This window comes from Ixodes scapularis, unplaced genomic scaffold (genome assembly GCF_016920785.2).
Source record: "Ixodes scapularis isolate PalLabHiFi unplaced genomic scaffold, ASM1692078v2 PGA_scaffold1__304_contigs__length_218370807, whole genome shotgun sequence".
NCBI lineage: Eukaryota > Metazoa > Arthropoda > Arachnida > Ixodida > Ixodidae > Ixodes > Ixodes scapularis.
Window position 1 is genome coordinate 134,329,168 of NW_024609846.1, and position 16,395 is coordinate 134,345,562.

The 16,395-nt window shown below is 43.5% G+C and overlaps 1 protein-coding gene across 2 annotated transcripts in view; it reads right to left on the reverse strand.

Annotated features, from left to right (window-relative positions):
* LOC8041683 (syntaxin) overlaps nucleotides 1-16,395 on the reverse strand; it is a 47,229-nt gene that overhangs the window by 13,274 nt on the left and 17,560 nt on the right. For both annotated transcript variants that reach the window (XM_029987869.4, XM_029987870.3), the window contains exons 8-9: nucleotides 14,483-14,620; nucleotides 5,946-6,056 (exon numbers count right to left, since the gene is read on the reverse strand). In XM_029987869.4, the coding sequence (XP_029843729.1) occupies nucleotides 5,946-6,056; nucleotides 14,483-14,620 (249 nt within the window). The remainder of the gene's footprint in view (nucleotides 1-5,945; nucleotides 6,057-14,482; nucleotides 14,621-16,395) is intronic.

The following is a 16,395-nucleotide window of genomic DNA, read 5'->3' on the forward strand; positions in this document are numbered from 1 at the left end:
TGCTGATAACAAAAATTTTGGTCTGTTACCATTTTTTTATAAATCGAGAAATTATAAAGTGTTCCTTGGTATTCATTTAAAGAAACTAGTAACTTTTTCAGAACCTGTCTCTGATCGACCTCCGGCTTGCAATTTTTGGGGAGTTTCAATTTCCGAGTTTGTAGACAGCGGAACCTTGTTCGTACATTCCCATCCGATACATTTTCTCTGCTGTGTGTTCACAAAGGCTCACCCTGTTAAACTTCAATAAAGATAGGTGTATCAATTTCCCCATTTGTTGTGCTTGCCTTCCCAGTTCTTATATCCAGAAACTGACACGCCTCCCTGGCCACCTAGGTAGATTGCTCTTTCCATCAGCTCCATTCCCTTTTTTTCCCCCTCACCGTGCCGAGCCTCTTGTTCTTTCCTAGCCGACACGACCCTAGGCTTTGATTGAAATGGATTTGGGTATTTCAATTCTCCTCCTTCTATCTTTCCAGTTCTTTTTTGGACTCTGTGTGAGTGTACACTTCTGTTGCACATTGTGCTTGATCTGCCCCCGCCCCCTCCCCCTCCCCCTCCCTCCTCCTCCTCCTCCTCCTCCTCCTCCTCCTCCTCCTCCTCCCCTCCCCTCCCCTCCCCTCCCCTCCCCTCCCCTCCCCTCCCCTCCCCTCCCCTTCCCCTTCCCCCCGTTCTGGTTCTGTTAGTTTCAATGCATAAAACTCAAAGTTGGTAAACGTGTGGTGGATGGTTGCAGTGGCCGTGTGTCAAGCCTCATCGTTTTGCACCTTTATGCGTGTCAAGCTTCACCAGTTTGCACCGACGTGCTAGGAGCAGCAGCTGACGTGGAGTGAGTGCAAAGCAGGAGCATGTGTGAATCATAACTTTGGGTAAGAATGAAACAAAAAAACACTCAAATAATTTTAGAACCAAACCATTTTGTGTACCAAATTAAATTTTGTTTTGGCAATGTGAATTTTTTGATCAGTTAAAAAGCAAACCTCTCTACATTTAAATAATTTGTTTCCAACAAAAATTTTGGAAGTGGACGTGGGTAGTTTCATGACAATACAAAATTTGCATGCGGCTGATAAATGTGCATTCATAAATAAAACTCCAGCCGAATCTGTTAAGGATATTCCCAAGCTTCCATGCGCCCAGTGCTAAAGCTTGTAAAGTTTTCATGAAACTAATAACTGAGAGGGCCCTCGCAGTTGAAGGTACACAAGAGTTTTTTTTTATTCTTTATTTATTTTACTGACACTGCAGCTTGCAACTGAGAGCCATCGCAGAAGTGAAACAAGAGTGGTACAAAGGTTGTAATTAAGGTGGTCTTGAAAGGGTAAAAAGTTGGGGAAAAGTCATTCTTGAGAAAATGCCTTTAGACATACCCACCCAGCTCTCTGCAAAATATTATTGCTCTATCTAATTTTTAAGTATAAAAGAAAAATATGAAGTCTGAATTTTCTATTAACATTCAATAGGAATACATACTTCAAGGAATTTTTTCTCTCTCTACACTTTTTTTTACAAGTACTGATGCCTTACACGTGTTTTCTGAAGTTTGTCTTCGACAATATGAATACGTTTGGTGCCATTTTAATCGGGAAGAATGGAGCTGTGTGGTGATTCTATTTTTATAGTCTTCCAACTTAAAGGGGTTATGACACGAAAATTAAACGGATAGATTATTCTTGAAATCGAATGCTCATAGGCTACTTAGTATATACACCAAGTTACGCAATTTTTAGAGCTCTGATAATTGCAATATTCAATTTACGAATTTTTATAATTTTCATCTGGCGACCAGGCAACACTGCTCAAGTTAACCAGGCAACACTGCTCAAGTTAGTCACACCATGGTGTCCATAAACCATGTGACCATGAACACTCTCTCATTCTAGGCGCCTCCATGATCGCCCAAGCTCTTCTCGTCGCGGTACGAACAAAACTGCTCAAACAGCTCGGTAAACTGAAAGCTATTCTCGCTCTCGCCCCCCGGCCGGTTGACCTTCCACCCTGCATACGCCTGCGAGATATTCCCGGACGACGGTGACCATAGCGAACTCGTCGTCGCGGGAGCTCGTCGCCAGCGGGTCGCAGTCAAAATGATCAGCTTCCAACATCTCTTGATAGCAATCACTCTCATCGCTGCTGCGATCAATGTCGAACACTTCGAAAGGCGATTAATGCCGTAGTTGTAATCGTCACAGACCGGATGCTGGAAACGTGGAAGGTAAACGAGAAGCAGAGGCTCGAGACGCCAAGATAGCCAAGTCTGTGAGTGCGTGCAATTAGACACCGCGCTGGAGGCTGGCTATGTCATCAGCCTCCAGGTCCGCCCGGATCTGCCCCTCCGAGGGGCCCGCACATAAATCTATTCATCCACAAAATTATCGCGCCTTTTTCAAAACAAATTTAGCAGGATTATAGGAACATACAATGGGTCCTAGCAGTATAGTTATGTAATATTTTATTTTTAACGTGTCATAACCCCTTTAAGAGTTCTATCCAATTAATTACTTTCTTAAATAACAAGAAAGCACGTCTTTTACACTATAATTACAATTGTTCTTTAGTAACATACCTAACCCTCTCAGGTGAGATCTAAAATTGCGTCACCACACAAATTACACCTTTGTGAATGCAGTTGCATTAAAAACTTTGATAATTTACGAATAATCTTTCTCTAACGACCCGTAACAAATGACCTAAAATCAAATTAAACCAATCTCCCATAACTCAGGTTCTAGTAAAGATATTCAATATCTGATTGCATATTTGGAATAGGTGTGAGATGTGTTATATCAGTGCATAATATGATAAGTATTCTTTTATAAACAAGAAAATTACTCTAAAGCCCCACATCTCCCCTAGTTTCTGCCCCACACCCGTCTGTGAACACACGTTTATTTCCAGATGATTGCGTGTTGTTTAAAGAAATATCTTTGCCTGACGATCAACAATTAATGAGCGCAAGCGTCAATGACATTCAAAGTTAGTGCTGTACGTAAGACATGAAATGAAATTTTGAAAAAACTGTTTATCTGCAAATTACAAATTAAAAAAAAAGCCATTACACTTCAATACAGACTAAATAACATTCCAATCGCCCAGGTTGATGACTACAAGTACCTCGGAGTGACCATAAATGAGAACTCAAATCGGACGACCCGTATAAAAAATACATCCTCGGCAGCCTTCAAGAAGTTGGGTTTTTTAAGGCATAAGCTGAAATACGCTACTCCAAATGTGAAATAACTGGCTTACAATTCACTCGTTAGATCTAAACTAGAATATGGTAGTATTACTTAGGACCCTCGTACGAAATCTAATTCTGAAATATTGGAACGAGTTCAAAGACGTGCTATAAGGTTTATATACGGAAAATTTAAGAAAACTGATTCGCCCTCACTTTTGATGCAAACCAACAAAATATGAACTTTAGAGCACCGTCGAAGGATAGCCCGTTTGAAGTTTCTGCACTCACTTTTTACATGAAAACTGTCCTTGGATCCAGATTACTACTTAAAGCCGCTTTCTACAAGATGAGCTAGGCACCATCATGAACATTCCTTATCACCGTACTTTGCACGCACTAACCTGTTTAAATTTTTCCTCTTACGATTGAAGAATGGAATTTTCTCCCTTGTTCGCTTATTTCATCTTCGGATTTCGCTTCATCATTAGAACAGTTATTGTAGTGGTGTTTTTGTATTTCTATGTGTTTTGGTGTTTTTATATTTAGTGCTTACATGCTTCGGCATTGTGCTTCTTGGCTGGCTACCTACTGGTTTTGCTGTGTCGTACCGCCTCTTTCATATTTTCTGCCGATTTGTATACCTTATTTCTTATTTTGTTTTTTGTACAGGTTCTTGAGTTTGTACCCTGGGCATCCTGCTTGGACCACGTGTGGTCAGCAGTATTTATTAAATAAATAAATAAAAAATAAAATAAAGGGGGCACTGACAGGTCAAAATTATTTTTTTTTTTATTATCCGAAACAACTAAAAACAATGCCTCGACATTACCCTCAAAATTAGAAACTTAGGAACTCAATATTTGTGAAGTAAAAAACAATTTTCAAAAGCCGAATTTGAAGTTCCCACGCGATCCGTGCCAGTGCAGTGACATCAAAAGATTGAGTTGTCCTGCAACTCGAGTTTTTCTCAACCCCCCGAACCGCCACGACCCAAAGTGTCGTGTTCGCCCACGTCCCGCTCTCCTCCATGCGTGCCGCCTATTGCTGCAAGCAGACCATGTTTTACTTTCGAATTTGCAGTTCTGTTAGGGCCCATTCAGTGATCTCAAAGTCTTTGAAACGGTGCGAGGTAGAAGAGAACATGCACTAGACTTTTGTGAGCGACGTGAGAGGCCACATCGCGCCGGTTCTGCGTGAAAGGTTGCCGCCGGCGGAGTCACAACCAAACTACGGTACACAGACACCAAACATAGTTCTTCTGACCATTTGATGATTTCCTTTTCAAAGTATGAGAGGTCGTCAGGTACCTAAAAAGAGAACTTTATCCGATTCCCGGACTCACCAATCATCCCCAGTGCTACATGTGCCAAGCGCCGCAGCACTGCCATGTTTTTCGAGGGAGGATAAAAAGCCAGGAGGCGACATCACTCCGGACTCTGATTTTCGGTATTTCAAAACATGTTTTGTGAATACCGTTAATAAATATTATAGAAATGCCGCTTAGAGAGCTTCTAAATTTTATAATCGATTACGTCACAAATAAAAAGAAGCGAGGAGGTAAGAAGGGAAAGAAAAAAACACAAAAAATAAGGTGCATGGGGAAATTTGTTTTTGTGCGTGTCTATGACCAACTTGCATCATTTTAGACAATAAAAAAAAACATACGACCTTTGGGGTGTCAGTGCCCCTTTAAACAAGATTTGACATAACAATTACAGCCATGACTAAACAGAGGGATTAGGAAGTCCTTGTGCTAACCAGATTTCCTATAAATCTAGAAAAAAACACACACACACAATATTATGATTTAGGAAGCAAATAGCTCATCAGGATCCCACAGTATAACTGCAGCTTGTGAAGATGTTTTTTTTTAATAATGTGAGGGTGTCATTTTGCTCTGATAAAATGCCTTGGCCCTAAGCATACGGTACCCTTGTGGCAAAGTGAGCCATACAAGATCGATTACAGGATCACTTGCAGATAGAAGCCTTTTGATACTTTTCTTACCAGAAGGGATGACGCTTACTGCAATTCAGTAATCCCGGTTTCACGCACGACGAGAGAAGCTTATGTGCACGATTCGTCGCCGTACCATGCACAGAGTGCATGAAGTATGTATGGTGGACAGCACAGCACATATCGTGCTTTGTGTGGTGCCCACCCTGCACGTGTCACTTCTCTGGAGTGCACCAGTGCTTGGTGAGAAGCACTCTCAACACAGCTAACTAGCCTACACATACAGGCCTAGAACAGTGAGAAATATTGCAAAATTTTCTTGTAGCATGGGTGTTCGACTTGAAGATTAAATCAAATAGTTAAATTATTCTACCCGAGAATCCAGACTTTCGCAAACTCGCACATGTCTAACGTAAAGGCATTGCAGCATAGCGTGGCCTGGGTTGTATGTCAGTGCCCGCTTGCGGTGAAAACAGAAGCAGTTGAAGAAACAGCAATTTCTGCCCCTGCAAAAGCTAGCACAATGTTAAAGAAGACTTGATACCTGCTCCATGCTTCATAAATGTGAAGAGTTAAACCCGACCGCAACTTAGGCAAGAGAAAAGATTATTTTAAGGTTTGAGTAAGTGTGAGGGGACCCCTAAAACAGAGTCCCAACACTGCAGTGGCATAGCTAGGTAGGGCAGCTTATAAAACTAAACCCCTCCCCTCCCTTTCCTAAAAAGAAAATTGTGTTAATGAAATTGTTTTGTTGTCAGCAAACACCATATCCAGGTGAAGGTAAATCAATGCAAAAGCAGGAAATCACCTTTCTGGCTTTGCTTTGGTAGCGGACCGCACGGCGCGTCTCTTGAGTGGCAGTGTCGATGTAAGCTGAGGCATTCTTGACGTGGTACTCGATGCGGTCCACCATTTCACCCTGCACGGCACGAGGGAAGTGTTGTAACAGAGAGACATAGAACCAGGAGACATTGCACAGGTTCTCGAAAGGTCATTTCTAACACCACAGCCGATGGCCTAACGCAGTTCCTTAGAAGTCACACTGGCTCAGACATAACACCATGGCACATGGACATAACATCATGGCATAACACAATGGGCTAGTGACTAATTATTTTGTCGTCATCGTAGATCAGTAGCGAAACATTTCAAAAAGATTTTTGTTTCTCGATGATTGCAGGTATTCAATCATCTTCAGTGGATTGGTGGTCGCGTTTGTTAATGCTCAGCAGCTCGAAACATGTGGAGCAAAAGCTCGCGTTGCAGAACTCGGGAACCCTAGATTCAATCCCCACCTCTGCCCGCTTCGATCTGGATGAGCATCGTACCGGCGTGCGAAGATGAATCACTACTGCGTGATGCACATTAAAGGGGCCGTGTAACAATTTTTGGACTTCGGTCAAATAATTCTGGCACACGTTAGTTGTTTTTAAAAAAAACAACTAAACTCTTACACCCTCTTAAGAGTCGTGAGCACAATGACATTTAGCAGAGTGCACTGGGGACTCAGAACGTCCGGTTGGGTTCTCTTTCTGAGCATTCAGTGCGTGCTGCCTCTGCTTGCGATTCACATGGCAACCTTGAAGTACAGTGCTGGAAGGTTTGTCTGAGCGGTGTGGAGAGGGGGAGAAGGAGAGGGGGGATGCACTTGCCTTGTTGCAAGTCGAACTGGAGTGCGACTCGAAAGAGGAAAGGTTTTGTCCACCTCGGGCAGATGGCACCATTAAAACTAAATATACGTAGAACAACTTTCTTGATGATACGAGGCCTTTTGATATATTTACTCATGTTGAAACAACAATATTTATAAAAAATGGTTTTAGATTGAGCACATAATGGGGCGCGTCTTGCAAACTTATCAAAATTATTAAAATGCACCCAGGTTGGCATCACGCCGCCGCCAGTCGCGGCTGCAAATTGCAAAATATTTTTGTTCTTTGCTTTGCTAATATGCAACAGAAGGGTGATTTCAGATCAGCCACCAAAGGGTGGCTGGTCGACATTTTTAAATCAACTGATGTTTTTATATGCTATTGCCTATAGTCGGATGCAACCTGAGAACAATCTTTTAGCTCCACCCACAAGCGCATTGCGCCCATCTGAAGTGCCTCCGCCGTCGAGAAAGTAGTTCGCTAGCAACATTGCCTTTTCTTCCTCCAGGAAACGTGTCTTAAACTACTACAATATTTATTTAACTCATTCAGGACATTTAAATAAGTTAGAATACGTTTTTGTCAACGAAATAGCTGTTTAGTAAAGAAAGAAAGTCATGTCCAATGTACCGTCTTCCCAATTCATTTTCTGTCCAAGATATTGTCTAACATACCGTCTTCCAGCGCCTTCGATTGAGGGAAAGCGGTGCTAAGCCTCGCGCCCGCTTCGAAATTTTCGTTGGCGATATCGTCGCTGGATTCTCACGTTGTTGCGCAAAACCTGCTGCAAACGCAAGCCGATACCATTAAGATCTCGTGGCGTAACCTCGGGCACGTAAAACACGGTGCAAAAAATCAGAATAATTGTCACGAGAAACTAGCGTCGCGTTGCTAAGGCCAGCAGCCATGTTGAGCTTTTTTTCTTTTCAAAAGGATCGCGATTGGTCCACGGAATCGTGACGTCATGAAAACGATTGGCTGGCGTTTCTCGGCGTAGGATTACATTTTCCTCTGAGAGGCATTTCCGGTTTTTTCTTAGCTTGCAACCGACTATAGTGTGTTATTGTAGTGAGTGCGCAGGCGAGCTGGTGGAAATTAACCATTCTGATGTTAGCCTGAGACTGAGGCAGGAAAAGAGGAAGTTTCAAAGTAGAAGAAAAAGGAACAGTCGAGGATACGTCTCTAACACAACAGAGCTGTGTTAGAGACGTATCCTCGACTGTTCCTTTTTCTTCTACTTTGAAACTTCCTCTTTTCCTGCCTCAGTCTCAGGCTAACATCAGAATGACTATAGTGTCCGGAATAAACGAATCCACACTTAGTTTTGACCAGAAAAAATATTTGGGGACAGGAAAAATCGTAAGGCATAAAAAGGTGGACAGTTGCATTAACGCGCACTGATGGAGGGGGCACGTTTGAGAGAATAACTAAAACGATAACATCAGTAGAGTGCTAATACTTTTTAGATGCAAACTATGGGTACAACTTGCTTGTAATGTAAAATAATAATATTTATTTCAATTTTATTTATTTTTCTAAAAATTGCCAAACATGCCTGCTCGAATGACAAATGCAAAAAATTTGGAGGCTTCTATCTCATAAAATAATTTGATCATTATTAGATAATTTGCAGATAGTATTCTACTTATATATGGCTATTATTTAAAAATAAATAAGGTATCTGAGTGATACGATAGTCGGGATATATTCAGGCAAACATGGAAAAAAAATCAAACAACTAAAAATTCCGATGCGAATAAAAAAAAAACACCGCCCCACCGTCCTCCGCAGGGGCCAGCCAGGCGGCGCGACATGGCTGAAAGCAGAGCGCAGAACACGTGATACAGTAGTGCACAGGAAGAGGGAGGAATAATTTCCCGATCCTCCTCCCCCCTCTCTGGCCATGCCTGACACATGACAACAGAAAAGGGAAAGTGGCGGCTAAGCGCACGCCATCCTCTCCTTTTTTATTGGTGCATGGGCCGCAGCACCAGGAAGAGGACTTCCTTGAGGGGTGGCGTTTTTTGGCACTATGACGTGTTGCAGCCAATGGGAATTTACTGCTCGTTGGCTCAGCTAGAATTGAGGTGCCGTTGTGGTTATAGACAACGCCGGCTGTTCTCCATGGGACCCAGTTAATGCTTTCGCATTAAAAAGACTGCAGATTCTTTCCAAGTTAGAATTGTTGCATCGCCCCTTTAAAAGGGTAGGAATACGAAATTCCAGCGCTCATTTTTTAGCTTTGATGTGTTGCATGTTGCAGCATAACCTCAAAAATACCAGACTTTCGTTGAAAGGCACAAGCAAACTAATTTTAAAGCTAATTAAGAAATCTTTCAACGTGCACCTGGTGGATGCATGTGGGGCCTATTCAGGAGGCAATCTGGCAACGCTGGGGAACTCGCTGTGTAGTCATGACGTAGCAAGCTCCATCGGAGCAGCACCGCTCTTTGGCATTTCAGTATTTCCCTTCTTAGCTTTTCTCCCGCATACTGTACCTAACAGTCCAAGAAGACTGAAAGGAAGGACTCCCCTCTTTCCCGGACCCTCGTTCGTGCACCCGGATACAGCCATTCTCTCCCTAGAAGATTAGCCCGTTGCTCAAAACTCGGACAAAAGTTGCCTTTCCCACCCCGTTCAGCCCTAAGCTGACAGTGCTGTGGAAGCTACACGCTCCTTGGGCCAGCCACACGCTCGTCACCCCACGAGTACTTCCAACGGCTCGGTTGTAACACCTTGACGCTATTGACACCTCCACAATGCCGACAAGGCCACCAAGGGCAAAGCTCATAACCACGCTAGGATTGCCACGTCACGAACGCGGGGAATCTTTTCTTTCTGTTTTTGTTTGCGCCGGATATCCCATGATGCATTGCGCTCTCCGTTCGCTTCTCGTTGAGCGCTTGCTCAAGTGCACCGTTTGGAACGAAAAATATATCCAGTCGTTCAAAATATAAACGCGCGATTATCATTTACGGCTATTATCCGTCATGCTTGACTCATCTCCAAACGAATTTTGAATATTTCAATTTTTGTTTCCGTACCCCTTTAAACAGCACAATCTAGCAGTGGTACTGTACTGGCCAAATTTTTCATTTACAGCGTAAACAAGTGTTGCCGTACCTCATAGGCCAACTGATTTTACGTTGTCTAAACATAAATGTCAAGTTTTTTTTGTGCTGAAAAACATAAATACATTATAAACGGGAACAGCAGAAATGCACAAGCTCACACGTAAAACATGAATTAATAAAAAGCCACCGAGCACCAATGACTGAAGGTGAATGAGCTCTCGTCTGGGTTTGGTGGCTGTTCGGTCATTTTTGACATGGGTGTCGCTCTGCACTAATGGCCTTGAGACCAACCTGAGGTGGCGCCACTGTAGCACTATCATCATCATCGAAGCAGAAATAAAAGCATAGCCGCCCCACAGGCTCTCCACGTCTGCGTGCGGGACAGTGTAGATTCTTGCATTTATTTTGTTGCACTGGAAAACAATTTTTTAGCACAAAATGTTGCAGAACTGTTCGGTGCATGCTTAGGTGAAGATTGAACTGTGTTACCAGTGTATGGCCTAAATTTAAATAATTGCTTGTGTAAATGCGCCGTCTGCTCTAGGCCGACGTTGGGAAGCATGGATCACCACGACGGATACCTGTTACTGGGTGAACTGTGCTATTTATGTTTAAATATTTGTTTCTTTTAAAAGAGATGCATCGGTTCACCACCGTGGAAATCGCAACAGAAACAAGGAATTCCAACCCGTGTACTTGCATACAATACTGGTACTGTGGGCTGTGGAATTGCAGGTCCTACGCATTTTTTCTTGTTGCATAACTTTTAGCTTTTGCAGTAATATACTGTAAACAACTTATTTTTTGCGGGCTCAATATTTTGCGGTTTAGGTCAAAGCTGAAGTTTTTAAATAACTTGCGGGTTCTAATTTTTGCGACGCGGTGGGATCTCAATATAGGTTCCAATATGTTTACATTTTACCGGAATAGTTCGCGGGACCTATTTTTTGCAAATTGCAGGCGATTCACGAAAATGAGGTCCTCGCAAAATTTGAGTCGTTTACAATAAACATTTCACATTGAGAGAAGTTAGTGCTCTATTAGAAATTACCGTGCTATTGCTAGCTTCTACAAGTTAGGAAGTTCCGTGGCAGCCAATGTTTCCCTTTACTGTGCCATGGTGTGGGTAAGTTTTTTGGAGATGGTACAATTCTACTAGGGTGTGTTGCGATGAGTAAAGAGTGCCTCTTCTAGTTACGTTCCGCAAACTCTTCATTGGCAGGACAACCGAGACAAGTGAACCAAACTGTCTTAATATATCTACCACAAGTGGAATAAACGAGCGTAACCGAACAACGCATCAGTGTGCGTGTTATTGATGCCCTTCTCGGTAGTGTGGGTTCACCCGCTTCAATTTTCTTGGAGAGGGCTGGATGTCAAAAGGTTAATATTATAAATTTCGGGCTAAATCATCCTTTATTCGAACGAAGTAGACTGCAACTCCAACAAATGACCCACACCACGACACAGATAGCATCGGCCGCAGTGACACTCTTTTACTGATGAGGGGCGGCGACTCTCGCGATTCTTTTCAATAACCCTATGCCCTAACCTAATGCATGATGGGACTAGGCAGTTCATTGATTCGCCTACAAATCATTCAAATGACGCATTAAATGTGACAGATAATTTTTTTTTTTAATTGGACTTTTGCGATGGAGAAAGTTGGGAAAAGAAAAACAAAAGGTAGAATATCCCGCATTAATACTTCTGACGTCTTTATTTCTTTTGGGACGCAGACATGCACATTAAACCATCTCAGCGTGCTTGTGATTGTCATTGAGGGTGATTATATCGTTTAAATAATAACTTAAAAATGACTTCACTTTAAAAGGCTTCCCGCATTCATTTTCTCTAGTCGTCACAATGTGACGTTTGAAATGGGACTGCAATGAGCCAATTATGATAAAGTAAAAGAAAAGTGTGGGTTTGACGCCTCTCATGTAATATGATTGGAGAAAAATCAATGAATAGCGTGGATTATCTCTTTCCTATCTGATCGCTCTCAGTCTGTTTATGCTAACAACTTCCACTGCCATTCTTGTTACTTTTAGCGTCCCCCAAGGAACTGTCCTTAAGCCTGTACTTTTTCTAATAACATAAATGATCTCCCACTTTACATTTTTTTCCTCTCTTAGTCTCTTCGCTGATGATTGTGTTGTGTACAGAAAAATAACAACCCCCAATGACTTCCTAAGATTACAGACAGACATTGTTAAAATAGCTGACTGGTGCGCTACAAGGCAGATGACTCTTAACATTGATAAGTGTAAATGCATGTGTTTCTCCCATTCTCCATCTTGCCCTTAGCCAAACCTCACTCTTCACGGTACAGCCCTTATTTATACTAATGAGTATAAGTGTCTAGGTCAGGGATGGCCAGGCTGACCCGGCCTAAGAGCCGCAAGCAAAACCACGAAACTTCTAAGAGCCGCGAAGGGGGGGGGGGGGAGGGGAGGGGAGACGGAAGGGCAAGTTTAAATTTTGTTCGGAGTCTGACTGTACGTATGAGTGCACAAGGCTGTACGACAGTACGTATGAGGGTACAAGGCTGCCAAACCGCAAGCCATACTTTATTCTGCCTGAAATCCCTTCTTTTTTTCCTGGGGAAACGCGGAAAGAGGCCGGGGGGGGGGGGGGGGGGGGGGGGGGGGGGGGGGGTCCACTTATGAGGGATCCGCGAGCCGCACTTGGAGCACCAAAGAGCCGCATGCGGCTCGCGAGCCGCGGTTTGGCCACCCCTGGTCTAGGTGTTCACATTACTTCTATCTCTCCTGGCAGACTCATATTAATGCTATCATAGCATCGGCTAACTGCAGTTTAGGATATTCACGCCGCAGATTTAAGTCTGCCTCTCCTGTCCTTAAATGTCTTCTCTATACTGCCCTTGTTCACCCTAAATTAGAATATGCATCTTCAATTTGGAGTCCTCACCAACTAATTTTAGCAAACAAAATTGAGTCTGTCCAGAATTGCGCCGTCCATTTCCTCCAGTCTGATTACTCACGTTTCTCCAGTGTGTCTCGCATGAAAGCCCAGCTTGACGTCCCTAATCTTTCTGTTCGTCGTAACATTTCCCGCCTTTGTCTTCTGCACAAGATTTATTACCAACCAACCTTACATCACTCCCTGCTTCACCCGCCTACTTACATCTCTCCGAGGTTTGATCATCCCTGCAAGATAGCCCAGCCCAAATGCAACTCAACGGCCTACCTTTATTCTGCTCTTCCGAACGCCATTGGGAGCTGGAAAGACCTCCCAGAGAATATCGTCACCATCAGCAACGGCACCTTGTTTCAAAGCATTATATCTAATCGCCTTACTAACCCCCACCCCCCCCCATAATGCCTCTGGCCTTGAGGGTCTTCGAAATAAATAAATAACAGATATGTCGATTGATGCATTAATTAAAGAGTGGCAATTAGTCGGGTTAATTTTTTAATCAACCCGAACTCCTATCGACATTCAATGTTCTATAAACGCCATGGATTGTCTGAGATAACAAAAATTTGCGGAACCAGCGACCACAGCACTAAGATTATGGAAGCATCCGACTTATTTTTTCGCTTTGCTGAATTTCCTTGTGTGTAAAACAATACAATGCAGCCCTTAGTAAGAAGAAAAAACAACAAAATGAGGCGTAATGCCGAATTAGAGTGCAGCTCTTGAGGAGGAGATGAGGGTACAGTGGGGAGGGTATGTCCCTCCTCCCCCTCCCCCTCCTCCTCTCCTGCACCCCTCCCATTTAGCGGAAAATTTTCGCTAAATTTCCTGCTAAATTTAGTGGGGAAATATTCTCGCTAAATTTAGCGGGAAATTCAGCAAACATTTTCCCACTAAATTTAGCAGAAAAATTTTTGCACTAAAAACTTTCCCCGCTATATTTAACAAAATATTTCCCCGCTAGCCTTAGTGGGGAAATGCCCCATAATGCAACACGCAGTTACGCCGCCGCCGCTCAACCCAGAAACCAGCACCCAAGAGCTGCACTCTAAAACAACAAACATTAATAGAGCCGGAAACAGGCTTGCATCTTCGAGATCCATGCTTCTGAACGTGCGCCCGTAGCAGACGACGCACAACGGTAACCCGCCTTCGTATGTTACCAATTTTGGCCGCATGGCTGCGACACGGTTCGATCTTGAGGTGAATACTCCATAACACAGCAAAGGCTACGGTCCCACTGACCCAGTGCGTCGGATTGAGACATGTGAGTCTATACTCAAAAGTTGCGTGCAGTGCTGTCAAAGCCACAAAGGGGGGGGGGGGGGAGGGAATGAAAGAGAGGAATAAAGAAAGAGAAGGGGAGATAAAGAAAGAGAGAGGGAGAAAGAGATAATGAAAGAGACAGACTTTCGTATGAATTTTGAGTGACAGGCCAATCTTCTAGGGGGAGGAAAGCAATGTCCGGGACACACAAAAGAGGGTCTGTGTAAGAGGAGTTCTTCCCTTGCCCCCTTCTCCAACTGCTTGAGCTACACTCTTGCTGGTGTACCTTTGGCAAAAAACTGTCAAGTGCTTTGCCTCTGTCGCTCCGATCAGCTGGAAGGGGCCGGGGCGTTCACCCTTTGCCAAGTTACGGTGAAATGAAGTATAGTTGAAAGGTGTACATATCTCACCTGGCTCTCTACAAGCAGGGCCATGTCCATGAACATGTCATGCAACTCCCGGATGCTCTTCTCCAGCTTGATGATGTCGTGGTGGCGGGCCTCGATCTCCGCCAGCGTCTGCCGCGCCTTCTGAGTCTCCATGACAATCTGCAGTTTGGCAATGCATGCTGTTCTCTCAGAAAAAACACAATGACCAAAGATGGCGACTATTCAATTAGGTAACATCCTGATTACGAGTCTGTCGGCGGCCCCTTAGTTGTCACTGACAGTGGTAAAGAAATGCGTGCCACTGCGGTGTATATCAATGCTCCTTTAAAGTACCATGTTCTTTACAACAACAAACTATATCTGTAACGGAGCTAAAACCTTATCATTGCTACATGCTGCTTCGGAATAGGCCAACCGTATCCTCAGTTATCTTGGTCTGTCAGTATCATACCTCCACAATGTGGCTTTTGTGTTTATCGTGAGTTATTCTATCCCCAGAGACTCCAAAAAGCAAGCTTCGACGCACCGTGAAATATCACGTTCGGCGCAATATGATAAAACTCGCACACGGACAGTTTCGAGAAACGACTTCATGCACAAATGTTTAAAAGCTTTTACCTAAAAAAAAAAAAAAAAAAATACTTTGGGGATGTATGCCTATCCAACAAAGAATGTCCGAAAAAGCACCAAGGATTAATTTACCTAGGGATTAATTTACACAGGGACTGCTGGTGTGTAACCAAAGCCTCAGATAGACAGCTCCTTTTCTGCAATGACCCCTTGTCAAATTGCCGGTTCATTGGCCGGCCGAAAGTCGCCGTTTTCATTTCCTCACACCCGCCCATGAGAGGTGACCAAGGTGTCCCAGAATGTAGTCATGAGAGCCACTAAGTAAGCTACACTACGGTCAGTGGCATAGCCAGGGGAAGAGCTTATGGAGCTTCAGCCCCCTTCCCCTTCCCCCCCCATTTCCGAAATTCAATAAACCCTATAATATACACAAATTTTGACACCCCTCCACGCCCCAAGCCATGGACATCCCAGCCACCTCAACCCCCTATCTTCCCGAAAAAAATTAGTAATGACTATTTCAACGGCCACCGTCAAAATATTTTACAAATTATTTCAACGTCTATGACATCACTTCTTTCAAACATCCAAATAGTGGCTTTATTATTTCGACGTCCGCCTTCAATGCAGCCGTCACAGTGGTAGGGTGGAAGCTGTTTCGTGGTTTCATTCTGTTTAGTTTCTGATGGTATTGTCGGTGTTGTGTTGACGATTTGACGGATTCATGTGTTGCGTGACTAAAAATTTTCCGTCCCAGTTGGCAGTGGAAATGTCTTGTTCGGCGTGTGTGTGGGACTGGCTCGACAGTTGATCCTTTCGGACCTGACACGCCCGGTGGCGATGTTCTTAGCTCACATGTTATTTCGGCACGTGTCTCACTTAAAATTTTGAACTACAACAAAGGCGAGCTAGATATCCCTCTGTCTTGCCTGCATGTAACAAATGTAAGTATGCACACTAGGTAACACTGAGAAATTTGGCAGCTTTTTGTGCCTTTATATTGTGTGAGCTCGTCTTCGCATGGTTGCAATCTCGCTTTGCATCTGGCTCCGCGCCTCTTTTTAACCGGGTTTCGTGAGTTTGTTGTTTATGTGGTTTAGATTTTCTGTTTGGCTCGTGTATAACGACCTGATACACTGAGTTAGCTACGAAACGATCATGATGTTAAATAAAAGGTTGTGAATTCCGCAAACATTGCCTGCTTGATGTTTCTTAACCGGTGCAAACGAACAAAGGTTCTGGCTCGGTTGTGCAAGATACACGCATTTTACAATCGACTGCAAATTACATGACACGGCATACAGCTCCTTTGAGTATATAAAACATGTGAAATAAATCATGAAAAGTAGCGGTGCCGGATTCTG